At 30.3% G+C, this 23,059-nt stretch overlaps 1 protein-coding gene across 4 annotated transcripts in view; it reads right to left on the bottom strand.

Moving 5' to 3' along the window:
• The window catches only part of LOC107441634 (potassium/sodium hyperpolarization-activated cyclic nucleotide-gated channel 2-like), a 106,459-nt gene that overhangs the window by 43,405 nt on the left and 39,995 nt on the right, over positions 1–23,059 (bottom strand). For all 4 annotated transcript variants that reach the window (XM_016054976.4, XM_087165423.1, XM_087165422.1 and 1 more), the window contains one exon: positions 2,121–2,284. In XM_016054976.4, the coding sequence (XP_015910462.3) occupies positions 2,121–2,284 (164 nt within the window). The remainder of the gene's footprint in view (positions 1–2,120; positions 2,285–23,059) is intronic.

Genomic DNA, 23,059 nt, shown 5'->3' with positions numbered 1-23,059 from the left:
GAATAAAGCACAAATAAACGTACAAAATTTTGGTATTTTTATTTGTGCTTCTTTCATGTTAATCATTCGAAGCGAAGTATACCCTATCATCATTTGGCAATTAATATGTTTTACCTTTCTTACTAAAATATTTATAATCACTTCATTAGTAAATGTTGGAATGTATGAGAGGGAAAAAATAATGGGAAAAAGAAGTCACGAGCTTATAAATTAGTGAATAAATGAATGAGAAAATAAACCATAGAAATGAATATTCGAATACGGTTAATTAATTATCAACGATTTGTTTTTGAATATAAAAATTAATTTAAATAAAGAAACTGGAACTTATATAATAAATAAATGAACTAAAGAATAAATTGAGTGGAAAAATTAAATTAATGATGAAATGAATAATTAACTAGATAAATGAATCAGGAGAACAATAAAAGCATATTTATATTGATAAATGAATGCGATAATTTTTTTTAACAGCAGACACTGAACAACTCGTTCCTCGCCTCGGAAGATACCGGAAGTGCTGCTCTTTAACGCTACCTGGTGGGCACCTGTGAACCTAAATCAGGCAGGGGAGCAATGCTACTATAGATATAAGGGATATAAATATAAGATATAAATAAAATAAAATAAGATAAAGGATATAGATATAAATCCCCTATATTAGTCCCTGAATGATACCCATGCCACACTGCCACAGATACCCGTTCATAGGGTGGGCCACATTCACTCAACAGAGAGAACATAGCACACAGAGCTATGCGGGATTCGAACCCGAAACCATTGGCTTAGCAGTAAGGCACACTAACAGCTCGGCCACTTGACCGGCATGAAATAATATATAAAGGCGTCATTTTTAAGGAAAAATGAATGAGGAAAAACATAAAAAGATTAATGAAACCCCGATAGCTTAGTGGTAAAGGTATTGAACTGTCATTGTGAAGAACTGGGGTTCAATCCCTAGAGGCGACTTAAGGCCGACCCAACTACAAGTCGATGAGCACTAGCTCTTCTGGAAAGTAAATACGACGATTTTGACCACATTGTCGCAATTATGCCATTAGTCACGAAATTTTAGAACTTTAACCTCCATAACCTCCTACGCCCACAACGGGCTGTTATGGTAATGCTTCAAATGAAGAATGACATCAAAAAAAAATAAATAAATAAAGGAATAAGAGAAGAATAAAAATCAATAAAAGATTAATTATTTATATTCGGCTTAAGTAAATTATTCTGAAATAAAAGTTAGAAAAAATACTGTAATTAATGAATAAATAAATGAATAAATTGAGTGGAAAACCTAACTAACGATTAAATTAATAAAGTAATAATTAAATCGATAAATGAATCATGAAAACAATAAAAATATATTTAAATTAATAAGTGAATTAGAAAATCAGTAGGGTATCGTTGAATGAAAAAATGAATAAAAAAATAAACAAAGGAACGAATAAATGAATAATGAAATCAATAGAAAAATTAAATGAATAAAGAAAAAATGAAATCAATAAATAATCATAAATGGATTATTCAACGGATTAGGAAATAAATGCTACAAAAAAGACAATAATTAATGAATGCAAAAAATAAACTAAGGAATAAAATGAGTGAAAAACTAAACAAACAACGATATCAATAGAGGATTAATTAAATTGATAAATAAATCATGAAAGCAATAAAAGTATACTTAAATTATTAAGTGAATAAAAATTCAATAATGTTCCATTGAATGAAACAATGAATAAGGAAATGAACAAAAGAACGAGTAAATGAATTATTAAATCAATAAAAAAAACTAATCTAGTAGAGTAGTTCTAAAATTAGTAATAATTAATAATTAATTAATTATGAATGAAATATTTACTATTATTATTATTTTTATGAAATGAATCTTTAAAGAAAACAGTAACTATTGAATAAATTAATAAACTAATAAATAAAATAAGTAATAATTGAATAAATGGTGAAATAAAGGAATTAATGGATAAAAAGTTCAGTAACTGAATCCTTAAACAAATGAATATATATATAAAAAAAAATCAAGGAAGTTATTAAATTAATAAATAAGTGATGTAATTAAAAAAAGAAATTAAAAAATTAACATAGAGTGTGTAACTGACCCGTTCTGAAGTTGACGAGGATGTCGAGGAGGAAGACGGTATCCGAGAGGCAGTTGAAGGCTATCCACCGTGTGGAGAGGTCATCGTTGAAAAAGGAAATGGCCACAGGAAGAACTATCAGGTTGGCCACCAGGAAGAACAACATGCACAAGTCCCAGTATAACCTACACAAAATAAAAAGAAGCAAAACCATTAACCAACGAAATCTTAGTACACAGGGTGTTCCGCAAAGATCACCCTTAATGTGTATTTTTGGATACCTTGTCTAAAAAAGAAAACAAAGAAGTATAAACATTCGGGATCTCAAATTATTATTTTACCCTTCCCTCCACACTTTTTAAAAGTGAAAAATAATTATTTTTTTCATATGGAAGATTAATTAAGAAAAATACAGAAGAAAACAAAATCAATTTTTTGTGAGGGTAAAAGCATTTTTTTTACTTTGCACGTTTACAGAACTGCGTGTACAATATTATAAATGGGTAAGGTTCATTTCGAAGATTCTTCGGTTCGAAGATCTCTCTTCGACGAGCCGTTTCATCGTCACCAATTCGTCGACAGATCATTTTATAGACAAGGTCATTTGATCGACAGGACATTTCGTCGACAGGGTCATTTCGTCGACAGGGTCATTTCATCGACAAGTCATTTCGTCGACAAGTTCATTTCGTCGACAGGGTTGTTTCGTCGTCAGGGGTATCGTCGACAAGGGCAATACGTCATCGGCATATCGTCATAATTTAGTATACTTTTATGTGTATAAATTTTTTTTTAACTTTGCTTCCTATGTTGCAATTGTCAAAAGACGACTTTTTTTAAATTTGAAATTGCTTACTATTTTTTTTTTTTTTTACTACGTTACGTTGCAAACACTGAGCCTTTGTTCAATTTGGTGTTTAAGTGGTATTTTATTGGCATTTCTCTCTAAGATTGTTTATGTTTAGTTTTTGAAGATTTTAAATTATACGATATGGATTAGCACCACTAAGCAATTATTATAATGAACGCAAATGATTCTTGATATGGCAAGTGAAAAGAATGTAGAAAAGAACAAGGGAAAAAAAAGACTGAATTTTTCATTTTCGGTCATTTTACTTTGGAATGAAATATTGTATCCAATATTACTTGATTTTGAAATAATTTTCGAACTTAAAATTGTTAATTTTATTTTTACTTTTTTAAAATAAATTGATAATAAGTTGGGATAGTTTAACCTAGATCGGTTGAAGTACCAACATTTGCTTCTTTAATATCTAAATAGCAATAAAGCAAAGCGCAAGGATTGACTTCAGATCATTACTAAGCATAATTATTTGACCGTTGTCAAAAACCCATAGTTTCTCAAGTCAACAATCAAATGATATTTAGAATCAAATAGATTAAGATATCGTAGGAATTAAAATTAATTAAAATATATAAGAGACAAATTGACGATTATTTGGGGGGGGGGAAGAATTTTCATACTGATAACAAAAATTGACACATTTAAATAATAAGAAGCATCATAAGATAATTTTTCAAGATTGTGATGCCATGAATATTTTCTTTTCCTTTCTATTTCAGCATATTTACAGTTTAAGTAAACCAAGAGATCACAAAGAAATCGAAATATTAAAAATAATGTAATAATATAATAAAATAGATCATCTAGGATAATGTAATTCATGCAATAATGACCCGTCTCTGATATCTTAAAATAAATAGTAAAATAATTATAATCACCTACTGCCCTGCAAAAAATCAAAGATTTTGCAAACTTTTATTTTTACTTTTTAGTAAATTGAATCACTTGTTTGATGTTTACACCGATAAAATGATTCGTCCATATTTTCTTATACATTCCGTTTCCTTTCTTCAGCTCTATCGATAAAACGACCTGTTGACGAAATGAGTTACCTAAGAAACGACATAGTTGACGAAATGACCGAATCTGCAAAATTACCCAGTAGACGAAATGAAATTTTGACAAAATGACCTTGTTGACAAAGTGACTTATTATGCTTCGTAATGAATTGAAGATAATCCTTGCTCATATGTGAGCTTAATTTAAGTGTAAAAAAAATCCAAAGTTGATACATGATACTGTCTTTTTTAAACGCTCCCCAGCTAACTGTTAATTTGTTTAAAAAAAATAAATAAATAAAAAAAAAGGAATTAAAAGTCTAATTTTCAGTTCTAAAATTATTTCAGTATCCAATAATATCGGATTGAGTATTTCGTTGATTCATTAATTCTTTGTCCTCTTATTATACTAGCTATATCAAGAATAATTTAAATTATTGCAGTTGCCTTTGCCGTGCTAATCTATAAAAACATACAATAAAAATTAAATTTAAACAACTCTGAAATAAATATGTTTAAAATGCAACTTCAACACCAAATCTACAAGGGCTTCATTTCTGCACCGTGATGTACAGCAAAAGAAGATGGCAATTTAAAATTTAAAAAAAAAAAAAAAAAAAAATCTTCTTCTCTGGCAATTGCAACATAGGAAATTTTGCTTATACTATTTTGCCACGGAAATATCTGACGATTGAATTCCCTGGTCTAGAGTGGCATCTAGTATAGTTCTTAATATGATTTAAGCGTATGCATAGGCTGAAAATGTATTAAATGAAATATGGTTTCAATTAAAATAAAAACGGAAAAGGACTAAAATAAGCTTTAAAAATGGTCATCAGAGAAGCATACTTGTTCATTGTTGAATTTGCTTATTTTTATTCGATGCAAAATACTAATGCCTTTTTTTTTATAAATGAATATCCTTTTCGTAATTCATTCATTATAGTGTTGTTAGAAAAAACATCGTTTCCTATTTTCGCTCTTCACAAACATTTTGATTTAATAATTTTTATAAAAATAACGAAATTATTAAATACATTATAGTTCATTAGTTGATAAAAAAATAATTAAAAACTTTCGAAAATCATAACTAGTTAAATAAAAAGTTCTAACCCACGGAACTTCCACGGAACCCTAGGGGATCGGGGAAGACAATTCGGGGACCGCTGCTTTAAATAAGTAATCGTTCAATAAATACAAGCGCTGTTGTTTCTAATACCACTTGCCAATATCAGCAAGCCTGCTTGGTGAAACCAAGCGAATTTAAAGCAGAAGGTGCTTTTTTTGTCATTCAGTGGCGCTATCTATGACCAAGAATACGACTTCAGCCACTCACACGTAGCAGCCGATTTATACCCATTCATGCATCCATTTATTCATCCACACATCGTAGTTTTGACCTGAACCGGAAAACGATAAATTTCCAATTCAGTACCCCCAGAGGTATTGATTTGTTATGATGGGAACAAGGAGAACTTTGCGACCAGACAGATTTAGTGTGCACCAGTCACCCTTTACTTCGACCGGTGAGAATCAAACTCACGACCTTTTGAACTGGGCCCAACGCCTTACCAACTAAGCTATTCCGGTCCTTAAATGCAAATAAATGGCTTAAGTTAAGTTGAATATCATTTGGTTTATAGGTTACAATATTTTTTAATTTTATACGAAATCCTAATTATTTTGATGCTCTTAAATCTCACCTTTATTGTATCTGTCTTTATAGTAATTCTTCATATTTTCATTACATTTTTTTCCATATTTACAATATTAATTTGCCAAATACGTATAACTTTTAAATTGTTCCCTGATGAATATTATAAAAAATAAACATTAAGGTTAAAGATAATGGAATGTTGTGTAGATAAACGAGAATTTTTTTTTCTTTTTTTACTCTCTAAATAAGTAATTGTTCAATGAATTATAATAAATGGCTTAAGTTATAAGCCGAACATCATTTGGTATTATTAACTAAAATAATCATCAAATAATTATTGTCAAGTCTATTTCCTGCACCAAATATTATAGAATCGTGCATTTTCCCTTTTATAAGTAAGTTTGAAAATCTTCAGCTCTCAATCCATACAAAAATCGTCAATTCTGATTTAATTCTCAAACGCTCGCCATTTATTTCGAAACATCGCATCAGCAAGCTCTTGCATAGACTTCTCTTTTTAAATTGAACTCGTTGCCAGGTCTACGGTGTCTTCGTTTTATTTCCATAACGTCATGGGAATCGTTTTGTTTTCGAAACGATCTGCCATTCCGAGTACAATATCTCACATTTATTGGCACAAATTGAACCCGAGTAAGTAACTCCCGATCGCGATACGGGGAGTTATTCTACCCACGAGAACTCTTTCATCATTTTAAGAAGAAACGGGCTTCTTATTGATTGGCTGCCGTTGAGTGAGCTCTCACCCGCACTAAATTGTTCTCTGAGAAAGATGAAGAATAATTTTTATACCGTTCGTAATTATACATGTTATTCGTTGTATGCGCCTGTTACTGGTTAGATTTGGGAATTTGGTTCTATATTGAGATAGAAATATGTTTGAAGGTATCTCTTGGATAAAATCGGTAGTTGTGTGTTATTGTGTTTGCGATAACTAATTAATCCTTCATTTAAACAAGGGTCTACTATTAAACACAAGGCCGGGATAGCCTGGTTGGTAGGGCACTGGGCCCATGTCCAAGTGGTCTTGGGTTTGATCCCTGCCGGCCAAAGACTCCCCGTGTAGTAAATGGCGACTGATGCACGTTAAATCTGTCGAGTCTCAATGTCCACCATGTTCCCATTACAAATCAGTACCTCTGGGGTACTGAATTGGAGATTGATCGTTCTCTGATTCAGGTCAAAATTACGATCTGTGGAGGAATGAATGGATGTATAAATAGGTCCACCCTATAAACGGGTTTGACGTATGGGTGCGGCAGAAGTCGAATTCTTGGCCATAGATGGCGCCACTGGAAACAAGAACAATCGCAATCCCTCTGCCTTAATGGCATACGTCAGCAACAAGAACAAACAAAAGTCAAACAATGCTTTCTTTCTCATTCGTTCCATATAGAACTGAAACTTATTTGCCCTACCACTTGTGCTTTTGCGATGCAAAATAAAAAAATAAGCAATGAACTTCTAAACCGACTTCCAGAAGAAAAATAATAAGCTGTGAGAAATACTTTCTCAACGGATGGTTGAATTAATGTAGACAATAACAAGCACCTAAAACCGGAAGAAGTTTAGAAAACTTCAAGTATATCCTTCCGCTGATGTTATGCTTACAAGGTGATGAGTGAATAGGCCTAATATTCAAGTAAATTCTTATATGGTTTTTTGTGTTTAAATTTACGCGTAATATTACCATTCATAAGAGTTTTTTTAATAATTTACAAATTCTAACAGGTCGTAAGCCTAAAACAAATTTAACAAAATTAACATCACATCATAAATAAAGTGTAAGGTTAGTCATGCTTTAGGCTTGTTACGCTGCTAATAAATGCAGACAAATACTGAGGAAACTCAGATGGGAATTCCAAAACCGGTGATGAGCAATGTAGACTGTTATTCGTTGCAAGTAGTGATGGGCAAATAGCTCGTTGCACTTTTACCCACTCGTCGCCCACATCAAACTATTCAAGATTACGACTCTAAGTTTCAAAAGAACACCATTAATACTCGTAAGATAGTTGGAACTTGGTGTTTAGTGATGACCATCCATTCCCAAAGTCGGCGAAGAGGTCATCGTTTTATTTTATAACCGTTGTGGAACAGCCGATCCAATTTTACGGGTTTACGACTACTAATGTTCAACTCCGTATCCTTGCAATTTTGAACTCAATTCAGAAGACAAGGGAACTCCTGGATCGAGTATTGGGAGAAATTTGCCTTCATGGAGAACTTTTTTATGGAGCTAATCCACATTTGTGTTACATGGAGAGGAAGACCAGGAAAACCTCCCACGGTTAGCCTGACGGCAAGGAGACTCTAACCCATGATCCGTCTACCACTGAGGATACTTCACGTCAGTGCTGTGGTCGGTGCGAGCCTGAAGCGGAATTCGTATCAACTGGGATTCGAACCCGGTTCGCCTCATTGGAAGGCGAACGCTTTATCCCCTGACCCTATCCCAGTTGGGATATTGCGGAAAATTGGTTTGGCATGTGCATACAAAAACAGAGTGTCGGCGCCTACAAAAAGGCACCGACTAATCCAAAAATTACATCTGGTCAAATGTATCCTGACACCCGCCAAAATCAAAATGGCATTATGGTGTTTTTCATGGTCCTTAAGTTCCTGTTGTTGGAAACATAACCTCAGATGTATGAGGCATTTTCCCTACTCTGTGGCAATATTTCGGTCAAAGCCCATTTCTTTTCCAGCAAGGTGATTGCTTTCTTCTCACATCGGGACTTGCGCGCCCACATTTTGACAAAATGGGTTTTCGAAAACTGGACTGGCATTTTTAGGATGAATTAGGACGAAGATTACGTAGCCGGCCAAATAAACTATCATCAGAGCCAGCCTTTTACTTCAGCTGGGATGGACACCTGGAGTCAATTCTTAAGGCCACCTTGTGGCAGGATCTCCCCAGGTGTGTGTTGGCTCTCATCGGTGCCAAAAGAGGACTAGTATCTTACTAATATATGTCTCAGGACTCATCGAGTCAATACCGCTGGTTGTAAGGACCATTGATTAGATAGTGCATGTAGAAATACAGACTTATGTGTATGTAGAAATGTAATGTATGTAGACTATATAGACTTATGCTAGATAGTGTATGTAGAAGTACAGAATTTTGTATTACTAATAAAATAATTGCCTTATTAATAGAATAATTGTATTACTAATGAAATAATTGTATTAGTAATAAAATAAATTGTATTACTAATAAAATAATTGTATTACTAATAAAATAATTGTATTACTAGCAAAATTGTATCACTAATAAAATTATTAATAAAAACCAAGGCTAAAGGCAGCTTGGAATATGATTCTGAGGAAGGCAAAGTGTCATTCTGGGATATCGTAACATTAGGAGGAAGAAAGGAATAAAAAAATTTATCTTACTTTTGAAAACTGTAATCATATCTGCAAAATATTTATAGAACGCCATCAAACAGATTTTTGTTCTATAGGAAGCTGAGTATCAAAAATGTGTAAATTGTGTTTAAAACCGTTTTAAAGTATTTGAAGAATGTCAAGCAGAGGTTTTGTTAATGATGCACCATTTTTATTAAAGAGTAAAATTTCTATCTGCGATGCAAAGAATTTCTATACTGAGTGTCAGACATTCGTAAATTCTGTTTTTAACTATACAAAAAGTTTCCAAATTGAACACAGTAATTTTTGTGAACTGTAATATCGAATGTTATTCACTTTTAAAGGCCGCTTATAACGATGAAAATATTTATAGAACTGTTATATAATTAGATGTTAATTCATTATATTAACTTGTAAATCTCGCCGATTGATTGGCATTCAACATTCTTATTCAAGGAAAATAAAATCGTTTAAAATTTTTAAACCATTAAAATATTCAATGAAAAATAGTTTGTTACTTATAACTCATAGCTTTATTTGAACTACATTCAAACTAATTCAAAATGAGAATGTCTTAAAAATCAAGGCTGCTAAAAGTAATGAATTGAAAGCACTGAATATAATAAATAATCCTATGAGCAACGGTGAGTGAAATAGTCAAAATTTTAATTTGAGTGCGAGTTTTTTTATGAGTTAGGCAGGGTTGGTAGTTTGACGTTTTTGAATTTGTTTAAATTTTCAGGATATATTCTTTATGTAAAACAATTTGACACGTGTTCTTTTTCTTCATCTTGCTGACGCAAAAATATCCACAGGGATTCGATGAAGCATGAGTTAGAATCCCCTTGTCGTCGGGCTAATCATGGGAGGTTTTCGTGATATTTTTCTCTTTGTAACGCAAGTGCTGATTCGTTTTATCAAATAGCCCTTCACGAAATCTAGCAATGCTTAAATCAGGAAATCCCTTGTTTTCTGAGTTGGGTGACAAGGCAAGTTACAAGTCTGGGTTGGTTTAGTCATCAGTACAACTTCAGTAATAAGTGAACTAAAATCAGAACAACATATGTTTATAATACCTTGTAAAGTAACTATAAAAATTTGCTTCAGTATAAGTAAATCAGAAATCGTATCACCTGTCACCCATTATAAATCAGTCTTAAAATAAAATTATGGACTTTGAAGAAAAGAAAAAGGCGAATTTCGAAGCATTTTTTCTTAGTACAATAAATGACGAATTAAAATTCTAAAACCTCAGGCTAAGAAATTTGTAAAAGTTAATATGGAATTTAAAAATTAATAAAATAGTTCTTACATAAAATATTAAAGTAGTACAACTTAGAAATGTGTTTTCTTACAGTGAAATTGAAAAGAAAAAAGGAAAACAAAAACATTCTTTCGAATCTTTGAACTACAATTCATTTTAAGAATACTTGAGTGAAGTGTACTCGTGAATACTGAAGTACTCAATGAAACATTTTCTCAAACACTTAAAGAAGAGACAAGCAGGAAAATATGTTTTTGAAAGAATTCTAACGTGGAAAAATAATTCAAATAAAACTAAGGTTGAATTTTTAAAAGCGTTTTTTAAAGAATTTATATTTATCAAAATGATAAAATAGAGACACTTGCAGGATTATGTTTTTTAAGTACATTTCTATTGCATCGAACCAAAAAAATTGTTGTTATTGTTGTTACTAAATTGTTATCACTAATATTTAATACTAAGTAAAGAAAAGTAAAGCTCATTGGTGGGTCATGAGGCCATAAAATCTCAGCAGTTTTGTGACCAATGATATAATGGTCCCAATATGGTCAGCATTATGCACCGAACACCTTTACAGAAAGTCTAGCTCCCATCAGTCTCCACCTAGATAAGCTTTAAGTCGCCACAAAGGATCTAACCGAGTTTCACTATAACAGCTCAGAGCCTAAACAACTGAACCATTACGGATAATTAATGTTTATAAATCTATTATTATTTTACTCAGATTATTTGATTTTCAAGTTCCATTATATGCAAGGTGTTATTAATATTATTTGACTAAAACACGCATTTACTCAGAATAAAAATAAAATTAACTAATAAATATTGTTTGTATAAAGTGATATTTGAATCCTATTTATTTTTGAGAATTAAGTCACGTGATTTATATTTGTCTAATAAGAACAGTTAGCTCGAGTCATGTGATATTGGTACATTTTTGAGACTGTAAGGAATCTAAATAGATATTTATATGCACGCATTTTTCTTTTTTCTGAATGATTTCTTGTTTAAAGAAAAATAGATTCTTCACAAATAAGAGGCTACGCTTAAAATATAAAAAAAGCAGAAAAAACTACTTAAAATCTGAGTCAGAATGTTTAAAAAAATACTACATTTTTTATTATTTAATTCAATAATAATCGAAAAAAATTTGAATTGTAAGGTATGCATTTTTACATAATTTTAAAGTATTTAATTTTGGAGGGCAAAATACAAAATATGAGCGAAATCGGTTAAATAGTTCCTGAGAAATCGAATTTTAAGTATCCGACTTTGTAAAATTTGATTTCTCAGGAACTATTCAACCGATTTCTCTCACATTTCGTATTTTGCTATTTAAAATGACGCAAGAAATTGTTTACTTTACAAATCAAAATGTTTGCGACTATTATTAAATAAAATAATAAAAAATAATGAATATTTACTAAAATTTATTTTTCGCATGGAATTATCTCAGGATAAACGAATTTTCTAATTGCGTGCAAAAAATTTTCAATTCACATAACAATTTCTAGACACATAGAGAAAAGTGCAAAAAGTATTATTAACATTAAGGGGTTCAAATTTCGGTTCAAACTTGATCAAACTGTTAGGACCTTATTTCCCACATTATGGTTACTCCCTATATTTTGGAAGTCAGAAATCCTAATACGTCGAACTGATTTCGTGACTTAAAATATTGTCTGCACTTATTAATTAGCATAATTGAGGTCAACCCTTTTGAGCCATTAAAATTAAGTCCTAGAACGTCATTAGATCAAAAGTTATTCAGGATGGGTCTTTTTTTTATGACGCACCATACATTAATGCATGCTTCTACAAAACTATTTAAATATAACTAATCAAATAACGAGGTATCAAAGATAAAACGAAGAAGAAAAATCAATCCTTTCTAATATTAGCAACTACCTGTTTCCACAGTGACTTACACTATTTTTATCACCTTAATCACTCCTTTTTTTTCATCCCCCCCCCCTCTTCCTCAATCACTGCTGAATCTAACTCTCCTCCCACATAGAAAGGACTAAAGTGCTCCCTCGAATGTTAATTCACTCAATGTTATTAATAAATGTGGTTTAATTATATGAGTGAATGATGTGAGAAGCTTTTAATCGCTGTGGATTCTCGAATGTTTTCCAAAAGAATAAGAATGTTTTCTATTTTAGTCCACGCCTAACAGGTAGAGGACGCTCCTGGAGGCCACTCACCCCCCTTCTGGAAGATCGATATTTACCTTTTTTCTTCGATAACTTTCTATTCCCTTTCTTTAAAAAAAATATCGATATGCATTTTATCTCTGAGCAGTCAAAAGATTTGCGCACCATTTGTTTTTTAAAATAGAAAAATTCTATTTATAATAGGGCAATTGAGTTCCCTTTATAGTGTATGGGTATTTTCAGATATATTTGTGTTCCGGGGAACAACAGTTTTAACTTATTTTTGTATGTACTAGAGAAGGGTTCTCAATTTCTTTCGGCAATAGAGATCTTCGTTCGACGGAATTAATTATTAATAGAGTATAATACGACAATTGTGAGCGTATTAACCAATAAAAGACAATCTTAATTGTTAAAATGTTTATTCAAAAGGAACTTAAATGTTTCTCATCGTTTTATCATTAATAATTTTAAAGTATATTTTATGCCTGACAAATGAATTTTCTCTCTTGGAGCTGTATCCCAATTTGTTTTTTGGCTGAACAATAAGCTGAAAATGAAGCAACTAAACCAAATAATTGTTGTAGTTGAAATTAAAGCAAACACGAACTACCATAAACGTTACTTGATTAAAAACTTCAATCGCTTCAAAAATATACAAATTGGAAGAAGCAGTCGACATGTTTCAAGCGCTCAAAAATAGTTGCCCATTTTCAAGAATGAGAAGAAACATAAGTGATTTGAAATATAAAACGTAAGCCAATGAAAAATGGAAAAAATAAAGCTGAGAAACAAAACTTGATAATACCACAGTAATTGAGATAGAAAAAAAAAATGAAAGACGGAACAAGAAAAACCACAGTCGTCGAGAAAGAAAAATCAGAGTAAAATGCATTTCCACGCTTTATGGAAAGGCGATGAGGAACTAATACCATTAACAATGGAATCAGCATTCAAATGAATAAAACAAGATTCCAGGTCATCAAGATAAGCTCATGTGGCTAGAGTGGAAATAATTTTTGTACAGTCGAAATTGATCTAATAAATAAATATAGATGGAAGAAAACAATATAACTGAAATATTAAATAAATAATAGCTTACTGATTAGATCAAAATATAAATACAGGTTTTAAAACTTATTAATGGTTAAAAAATTCCTAACTCTCGAAACCTCGTTAGTCCTTTAACTGAAATCTAGGGCTCCTCCGAGGGGCACCATTTGCGAACCGCAATTACAGAACTTCATCCCCTCTCATTCTGCTCACCAACCTCCAATATTGCTTCACCATCATTTTTTTCTGTAGATTGTTGCAAATGAAATTGTTCAATAAAAAAATTTTAAATTAGGAGACTCCTCCCCCCTTATAAACTTTTCTGTCTATGTACAGTGCTTAAAAAAAAATTAAATGAAAAAAAACGGATTACCCGCAATAATTTTTGATTTAAAGATCAAAAGTTTTCTAACAAAAAATAATTTTAAGTAAAAATGCATCAAAACAGCTGCTTTATTGAGGTAACTTTCGACAATCATGTGTAACTTGCGATAAGTGGCATGATTTTTAGTGCTGAATTCGCTAATTTTTCAAAGCAAAGTTTTTAAATTAATTAATCTTTCTTTAGATGTGTTTAATGCCTATAACTGTAACTTGCTTAATAAAGTTATTGGAAGGGTCTTGATCAATTTACAATTTAAAAAATTTAATTATTTTGAAGTTTTCAATTGTGTTGGTAAAAGCTTGTCATTTTTATGCATAATTGTGTAGGGTGAACTAATCCCAATTCATTGGTTTTAATATTTTTCGCCGTTAGAAAGACGGGTTATCATCTTGTGACGAAGATGAAGTTATAATAAATAAACTAACTATCACAGCATATGAAACCTCACCTTTAAAATTAAAAAGAATTAGAGCATGAGGCTCGCTTGATAATTCAAGAACTACTGGTCAAAGCAAAGCTGTTCAACAGATCAAAACAAACAAATCTGCAGACAACAAACAGCTTTGATCAACAGATCTAAACTTGTGATTACAGTTTTATTTAATATATACTTATCGATGGGTACAAGTGAATATTTTTTCCATGTTTTCTTTAACATTGTTTATCGCTCTGCTTAAATAAATCGGAATATTTTTACGTAGGTATGTTTTTGTACATATTCATAATTCTGAACTGATTTGAACTAGCTTTGACGTACAGTGAGCGAAAAAGATACCGACAGAAGAAAATTATTTATTTGCATTAGACGTTATAAAACTCGATTTCTTTGCTAAAAATAATAGTTAAATATAGAGCGTGGTGGCGGAGGGGATAGAGCGCCCGCCTTGCAATGAGATGAACCGGGTTCGAAACCCAGTGATGGCTGATCGATGCGAATTACGTATCCGACTTGCATTGACCACACAGTGCTGACATTAGATATCATCAGTGGTAGACGGATCATGGGAAAAGTCCTCTTTTCGCCAGGATAACCGTGGGGGTTTTTCGTGGTTTTCCTCACCATGTAACGTGAAATGCAGGTTAGTTCAATCAAAAAATTTTCCACGAAAGCAAATTTCCCCCAATATTTGATCCAGGAGTTCCCTTGTCTTCCGGATTGGGTTCAAAATTACCATACTACGGAGTTTAACATTAGTAGTCGTAAACCCAATATATAAGCTATATGTAGCCATTACACTGAACACAAACTTGGTAAAAATTTAATTTGAATTTGCATGAATACGTAAATTTTTTAATAGATTGCTCAAGCCGCTAAGCCTAGATGAATAAAAAATAATTATGTATTCTAAAAAGATCTTACACCGATCGTCTAAAATAATGTTTTGTTAACTCAAATTAGAGTAAAGCCATGATAGGAACAACCTCTATAATATTTATTTATCAGGTGTGTAAATTAAATTAATGAAATTAAAAAGAATATGAGAGAATAAGAACTGCACCTCAACTAAATTGGACTCTATCTCTTATTTAAATTATAACTATTTTAATCATAGTGTAATTTCTTACCCTGACAGCGCAGCGCAACTGTTAAGTTTATCTACAGTTGACGTTAAACCCTCAACTTAAAAGAAAAATAACCAAAGAACCTGAAGGTGTCAAAATATATAAAAGTTACTTTGAGACAAGTTCCTTCATGGACGTATGATGACAAAACAATGATCTATGGTAAATTGTTAATTTTGACATTCAGGGGGCAGATGGCAAATATCTCACATGTGTAGTATATTTAAGAGTAGGGGGCTAAGCCCTACGTTCGTTCTCGCACACCTAACCCGATGATTGCTTCGCAATAATTTTAATCTCTTGGCGGAAAACAGTTTTTCTACTGAACTTAGAATCATTCACTCAACATATATGTACTAAATGAAATTCTATTGCTTACGCTTGTGCCTCCACTTCCCACGTCCATATAATAGTATTATCTAATATATATAATTCTCTTACGTGGCTCCCAAATTTTGGCTGTATTTCTTTTCCGCCGGTGGCGACGTTTGCTTTGTTTTGTTTACGTTACTATTTCTCTTACACGGCGAATCGACCAATGATTGCCGCTAAAAATGTCACATGCCAAATCTAGCTTAGGTGGCTCAATATATAGCTCTTTTAAAAACGGAAACTGAAATAGCAATTCAGCTGCGGCAATCTCATACTATTAAGCTAGGCAGAAGTGAGTAGTCTTTGTCGATAGATCTCTGTTTCAGTATTTTGTCGAAATCGCTTTTTTTCACGAATTTATATATTACGAATTTATTTGACGATTTTTGATTTATATCACGAATTTATTTGTTTTATTATTGTTATTAGTAATTCATTAAAAAATGAGTCTCAGTCAATGAGTCCTTATTTGAATTCAAATTTGTTTTAATGATTTAGTATTTACTAAAAAGATGTAATTTTTTTTTTTAAAAAAAGGTTCTTGTATGGATTTGAATGATTGTTTTGAATTCTTAGAATTTTGCGCATTTGCAATGTACTTAAGTTAGTTAGCGAGCGAAGCGAGCTTGGTTTGCGAAGCAAACCGTATAAGATTGCGTAGCAATTTTCGGGGGTTGGTGAGCGTTAGCGAGCAGGGAGCGCAGTCCACTAGTATCTATTATTATTATAAATATTTAGATCCACTGGTGAACAGAAATAATTTTTCGAAGTAATAATTATTTGAAATAACTTTCATTTTTTTATAACATTATATTACTTTATATTGTTCAAGCAAATTTGATAAATTCACAGCCGTAGTTTAATATTTTCGCTTACCAAACGGGTGGATGTATTAAATACTATTTTTGTTCGCATCTCATTGTGCATGAAACTGATCGTTAAGTTCTAAATCATTTGACAGATCTCTTTAATTGTGATTTATGACAGTATATTAATGCTATTTGCAGAAAAATCACAATTGTAAAACTGTTAATAAGATTAGACCACCTTTCTAAGTAATTTTATCTTAAAATGTAGCCCAGAATTTCATTATTATAACAATAAAAAAAAACAATTCTCTTAGTTTTAAGCTCTTGAATTAAAAGCGTAATAATAACTGTACAGGAAAATAACTTAAATACTAATAATACTAATAAATAACTTAACTTTTCAATTAGGGATACAAAAGTATTAATTGAAAAACAATACCCTTATGATTTTTATTAATTTTATGCTGGTGACAACCAAAACAATCGTAAATGAATGAGGAAAAACTGGACCCCACCGCGTGATTTTCCAGCTAATCAAAATTCACTGACAACGATGGAAAACTTCGACACCATCAGTAGATTTTTATATACACTAAAATACTGTAACAATGATATTTATGTGCACAATTTGTCGAAGTCGAATTTTCGTATATTTCACATTTCAATTGTTGTTTTGTCGACCAAAATAACTTCTTTTCCTCTTTTCTTTGTAAAAGAAAATGCACAATTTTACATTTTCAAACACAGGAACAATTATACTATATTTATCCGATTGATAATTAATTCCTATCACATATTTCATGCTTCAACTTACAAAAAAATATTTTTAAATTAAGGTTTAAAAAATTACACTTCTAAATAGCATTTTGAAAATGAATTTTATTTATTTCAACACTTTTTTCTCACATTTTTCAAACTAGTTCTAGTTTTAAAATTTAAGAAAAAATGACAGATGAAATAATTACGAAATTTTGCAGCCTTTACAATGAAACAAAAAATTTTTTTTGGATGTATTGATTAAAAGTCATTACTACTGCTGGAAATTTATTATTATAACTCATTATTATGGTTCTTCATTAACGATAATGAAAGTCATTAGTAATGCTCATCGTTAACATTTTCAAAATTCGTTAACTTCTAACATTTTCTTAATCATAACTTACTATTATTGCGTATCATAAGAATTATTAAAACTCATTAACATCATTGGTAAAACTCAATATTAATGTTTATTGTTATCATTTTTCAAACTCTGCGTTATTGCTTATCAATATTGCTTAATTTTTACTACTTAAATAGTTTTAAAAATAATGTTAATAGGGAAACATTAGCCTCGATTAGTGTCTCATAGAAGTTCCATTCATTAAAGTTAATATTGAACACTTTTTTTATATTTTTATAAGTTTTATTTTTCAAAAAGTCAATATGTGTTATTCTCTCACTAGCATACTAAACAAAATATAGTTTTCATTAAATATATTCGTTCCAGTCTTAAAAATCTAAAAAAAAAATAGGAATTCAAGTTTTTTACTTTTCAACTTTAATATCTAATAATACTTTCAAACTATAATACACAAGAAATGTTTCTTGAATAAAGCATATAAAAAATAGAATTTTTTTTTCGAACACTAAATTACTTAAGAAAGTGAATAGTCGTAAACAGACATCAAATAAATTCTTTCTCAGAAAATGAAAAATGAGTTAAATAGGCTGGCGTATCAGAATCACGTGGTTCATTACTTCCTTTCATTCTTTTATTCTTTGTAATATAGTTTGGAATTACAGAAGATATAAAAGAAGTAGACATCGAATTTTTTTACGAAACATTTAACTTAAGGATGATTCATTTATAATTTATGTTTAATTGACTTCTTTTCGTACTCAAACAATACCCCTCTTTCAATTAAACTTATTTAACTGAATTAGTACACCTAGTAAATAATTTGTTTAAAATATAATTAAACTTTTTTTGCATTATTCTCTTTTGGGAACCAAGTATTAGAAATGTTATTTGTTCATAACACTTTTCTAGAGAAAGGACTTTTTTTTTAAAAAAAAACTGTAACAATTATTTTCATTTTTTTACTTTTTTTAGTTCATCTAACGGCCTTTTTATTTTTGCAGAAATAACTTTTTTTCTTTTTACCTGTGCTCAGGAATTATAAATGCTTTTTTTCTTCTTGTAACACTTTTATTGTGACCATTAACAAATAACTTCTGACCATTAACTTTTTGATAAATAGCACTTGAAAAGCTGTTGCGAGACAAATAAAATGATATTCAAAGTTGCATGAAAAAGGAAATTGCATTCAAATATGCTAATTGCGTGAAATATAAAATGTCATTTAAAGATGATAATTATATGGTAAAAAATTTCATTAGAGAATGCTAATCATACGAAAAATAAAGTGTCAAAGATATTAATTAAAAAAAACGAAAATGTATTCATTCTATGAAAAAAGATATTAATTCAAAGATATTAATTGTATGAAAAGGAAAACGTTATTCATAGATGCTAATTGTATGAAAAAGAAAATGTCATCCAAAGATGCTAATTGTATGAAAAAGAAGATGTCCTTCAAAGATACTAATTGTATGAAAAAGAAAATGTCATTCAAAGATGCCAATTCTATGAAAAAGAAAATTCCATTCAAAAATGATAATTGGATAAAAAAGAAAATTCATTCAAATATGATGATTTTATGAAAGAGAAAACGACTTTCAAAAAAGATAATTAGTTGAAGAAAAAAATTGTCTTTCAAAGTTGATTATTGTATGGATAATAAACACAAATATAACGAACAGAAAATTATTTCAGAGTAAATGATGAACGAACAATTAACAACACGAATAAATTAAGACAACAAATTTTTCAAGAAAGAATTAACAATTTAAGATTAATGACTTTTGAAGAATCATAATATAGAGCATGAAGTATACTAAATAAGTGTTTTAAATTAAATGATGCAAAAAACTGTTCCAGCAAAGGGACTATTATTAAAAAAATATCAAATAACATCACAGCATATATATGTAGAATATTATCAAGTGAGAAAAGTGAAGTATCATAACTTATTTAGCATAAAGTATGGAAAAAATTAAGCAAAAATTTCAGAATGTTTTCACTAAAAATCAGAACTGTGTTATTATAATAATTGTTTAATATCAGATCTTAAGTGCATTATATTCGACTGCAAAATTAGTTATTACCAAAAATAATGCATTTGAGAATGAATATTGCAATTAAGACAATTAATATCAAAGCAAAGTAAAATAAAACTATTTCAGATAAAAAGAAAATATCAGGATTTCTAAGAATACCAAGACTATGTTTTAAAAATGCAACGATGATTAAATAAAGAATTGTGAAAATCGAGAATTTATACTACGGGCATCTGAAATAATCAATGTCATAAAGATTTTCAAGAATGTGTTCCAAATTGAATTATTTAATTGACAAAAAATGGATGGGATAGCCTGGTTGGTAGGTCATTGGACTCACGTTCGGGACTTCGAATTCAACACGACGAAGACTCTCGGAGTAGTAAATGGTGACTGGTGCACGTTAAATCTTTCGGATCACAAAGTCCTCCATGTTCCCCTAACAAATTATACCCCTGAGGGTGCTAGATTGAAGATTGATCGTTCTCTGGTTCAGTTCAGAATTACGAGCTGCAGAGGAATGAATGAATGTATGAATGGATCCACCCTATAAACGGGTGTGACACATGGGTGTGACAGATGTAGAATTCTTGGTAGTAGGTGGCGCCACTGGAAAACAAGAACAATCGCACCACCTTTGATGGTCAACGACAACAATAATAGTAAATTCCAAAAAAAAAATTGCTTATATTCATGAGCAACAAGAATTATCAAAATGACAAAAATATACTTCAAAATAATTTACTTTTTTAAATAAAAAAATACTGTTTACGTAGAAAAATGATATCAAGGACATCAGAAAATATCAAGGGCAAAAAGACTGCCAAGAAGGAATTTCAAGTGAGACAATCAATGACCTGTTCGAGTAATAAAATGATATCAAGTAAGTAAGAAAATATCACGAACACAAGATAACTATATCAGATATATGTTTTAGTAAAAGGCAATGATTCAATAAAGAACAGGTTATGTAGGAGAAAAAAACGTGTCAAAACCATAAAAAATACCAATATCACAAAAGATGTTGTGCATGTATTGCAAAATAAAACTAAGAATATAATTTAATACACTGGAAGAATCCAGTATGATAAATATGAAAATTTCCCACGCTTAATTTTGTGTCAATCCTATGTAAAGTTATTATAAGGGTTATTACGAAATGAAAAATGAACCAAATGGATAGAGTATACTTCGTGTTAGGTAGACTAAAGTAAAGAACAACTTTAATAAATCGCAAATTAAGTACAGAAATCGGCAGACTATGATTTTGGTTCTCGAAATAGAAACCTTCCTCAGTGTCTGAACATGGAAACTATAGTGAGTCTACTTTTTATTTTATTTGTGCTTTATTCATGTTGTTTTCAACTATCAAGAGAATACAAAAACAACAAGGGCTCGAATTTTACAAAAGGGACAATAAATCAATCAGTTCAAATAAAAAAAATTAGCAGATAGATTACATTTCATTATATAAAAAGCAAAACATCACAAGCTAAATTTCCACACTTATATGTATAAAAAAGTATCGAATTAAATGTCACTAATTTATTGTGGACAAATATTTCTTTATTTTCTGTAATATATACATGCATAAAAAATAAAAAATACTTCACCTCAGAACTATCTCAAACGCGATTACAGTATCACGATAGATATTAGTATATATGACATAGGCTAATTGGAAAATCTGATTCCTTGAAAACTACCACATTATTTGAAGTGAGCTCTGTTGACAAATTGCAGAGTGACATCGGTTGTTTTCACAGAGCCAGATTTCTTAATTATTCTACGACAGATGCTTTTTATCGTAATCGAGTAGGATATAAGATAATCAAATTGGATTATTAGATAAAAGAACAAAAATTACATCAAATATTAAAAATATCACTATTGGAATGCAGGACAAACAATAAGTGTAAATTTAAATAAAAAGAGAAGTATCTACCTAAATGATTATGAAACAAATAATGAGTGTAAGATTAAATAAAAAGCGAAGAATCTACCTAGATGATTATAGAACAAATAATGAGTGTAAGATTAAATAAAAAGAGAAGAATCTACCTAAATAATTATAGAACAATTAATGAGCGTAAGATTAAATAAAAAGCGAAGAATCTACCTAAATGATTATAGAACAAATAATGAGTGTAAGATTAAATAAAAAGAGAAGAATCTACCTAAATAATTATAGAACAATTTATGAGTGTAAGATTAAATAAAAAGCGAAGAATCTACCTAAATGATTATAGAACAAATAATGAGTGTAAGATTAAATGCAAAGCGAAGAATCTACCTAAAGGATTATAAAACAAATAATGAGTGTAAGATTAAATAAAAAGAGAAGAATCTACCTAAAGGATTATAAAACAAATAATGAGTGTAAGATTAAATAAAAAGAGAAGAATCTACCTAAAGGATTATAAAACAAATAATGAGTGTAAGATTAAATAAAAAGCGAAGAATCTACCTAAATGATTATAGAACAAATAATGAGTGTAAGATTAAATAAAAAGAGAAGTATCTATCTCAAGATGCATTGCGTGCAACGAAGATCTATCCGTTAGAACAATCTCTTTAACCCTTTGACGCAGATAGAACACCGGTGACCCATTTATATATTTTTTCTTGCCCTCTAATTGCACGTAAAAATATATTGTGGTATTTTTTAACTATAAAAAATAGTCTACTAGTTACTAAAAAATCTGTTAGATTATATCAAAATTATATTTTGACTAAAATATAAAATCCAAAGCAATAGTTCAAAAAATAATGTTTTTTCATCAATATTCAAAAATTAATGAATAATTGATTCTATAATTAAAAAAGTTTTAATGATGAATAACTGCTTTTCTTAGATCTAAATAACTGCAAATAAGTGCCATTTAAAAAATATTATTATTTAAAAGTGAGCCTTGTTTGGAAGATTATAACCTTTAAAGTATAAAGAGACATCGGTGTTTCAAGCTGTTTTTCACAACCAAAAGTTATTAAAATGCAAAATATAATATTTTGACCAAAAATAATACTAAATAAGGAAAAAAAAGCATACAAATATGTTTAATAAAAATTCTACGTCTAAGAGTTAAACTAACAAAGAGTCTTGAAAATCAGTGATGCGCTTTAAAAAATATTGTTCACTAAACATGTGTGGAAAAAAATATGTTTGCCAATTCTAACGCCAACACAATTTTTAAACGGTCCCGTTCACCTTTACAAGGGAGAAGAAAAAAAATCCATCTTTTCGTGCCAACAATTAGTAATATTTGCACAAAAGGGAAGAAGAGCTCCA

This window comes from Parasteatoda tepidariorum, chromosome 6 (assembly GCF_982258835.1).
Source record: "Parasteatoda tepidariorum strain Cologne lab strain chromosome 6, Ptep-v5.0, whole genome shotgun sequence".
Taxonomy (NCBI): domain Eukaryota; kingdom Metazoa; phylum Arthropoda; class Arachnida; order Araneae; family Theridiidae; genus Parasteatoda; species Parasteatoda tepidariorum.
This window is presented reverse-complemented; position numbering and strand designations above follow the sequence as displayed.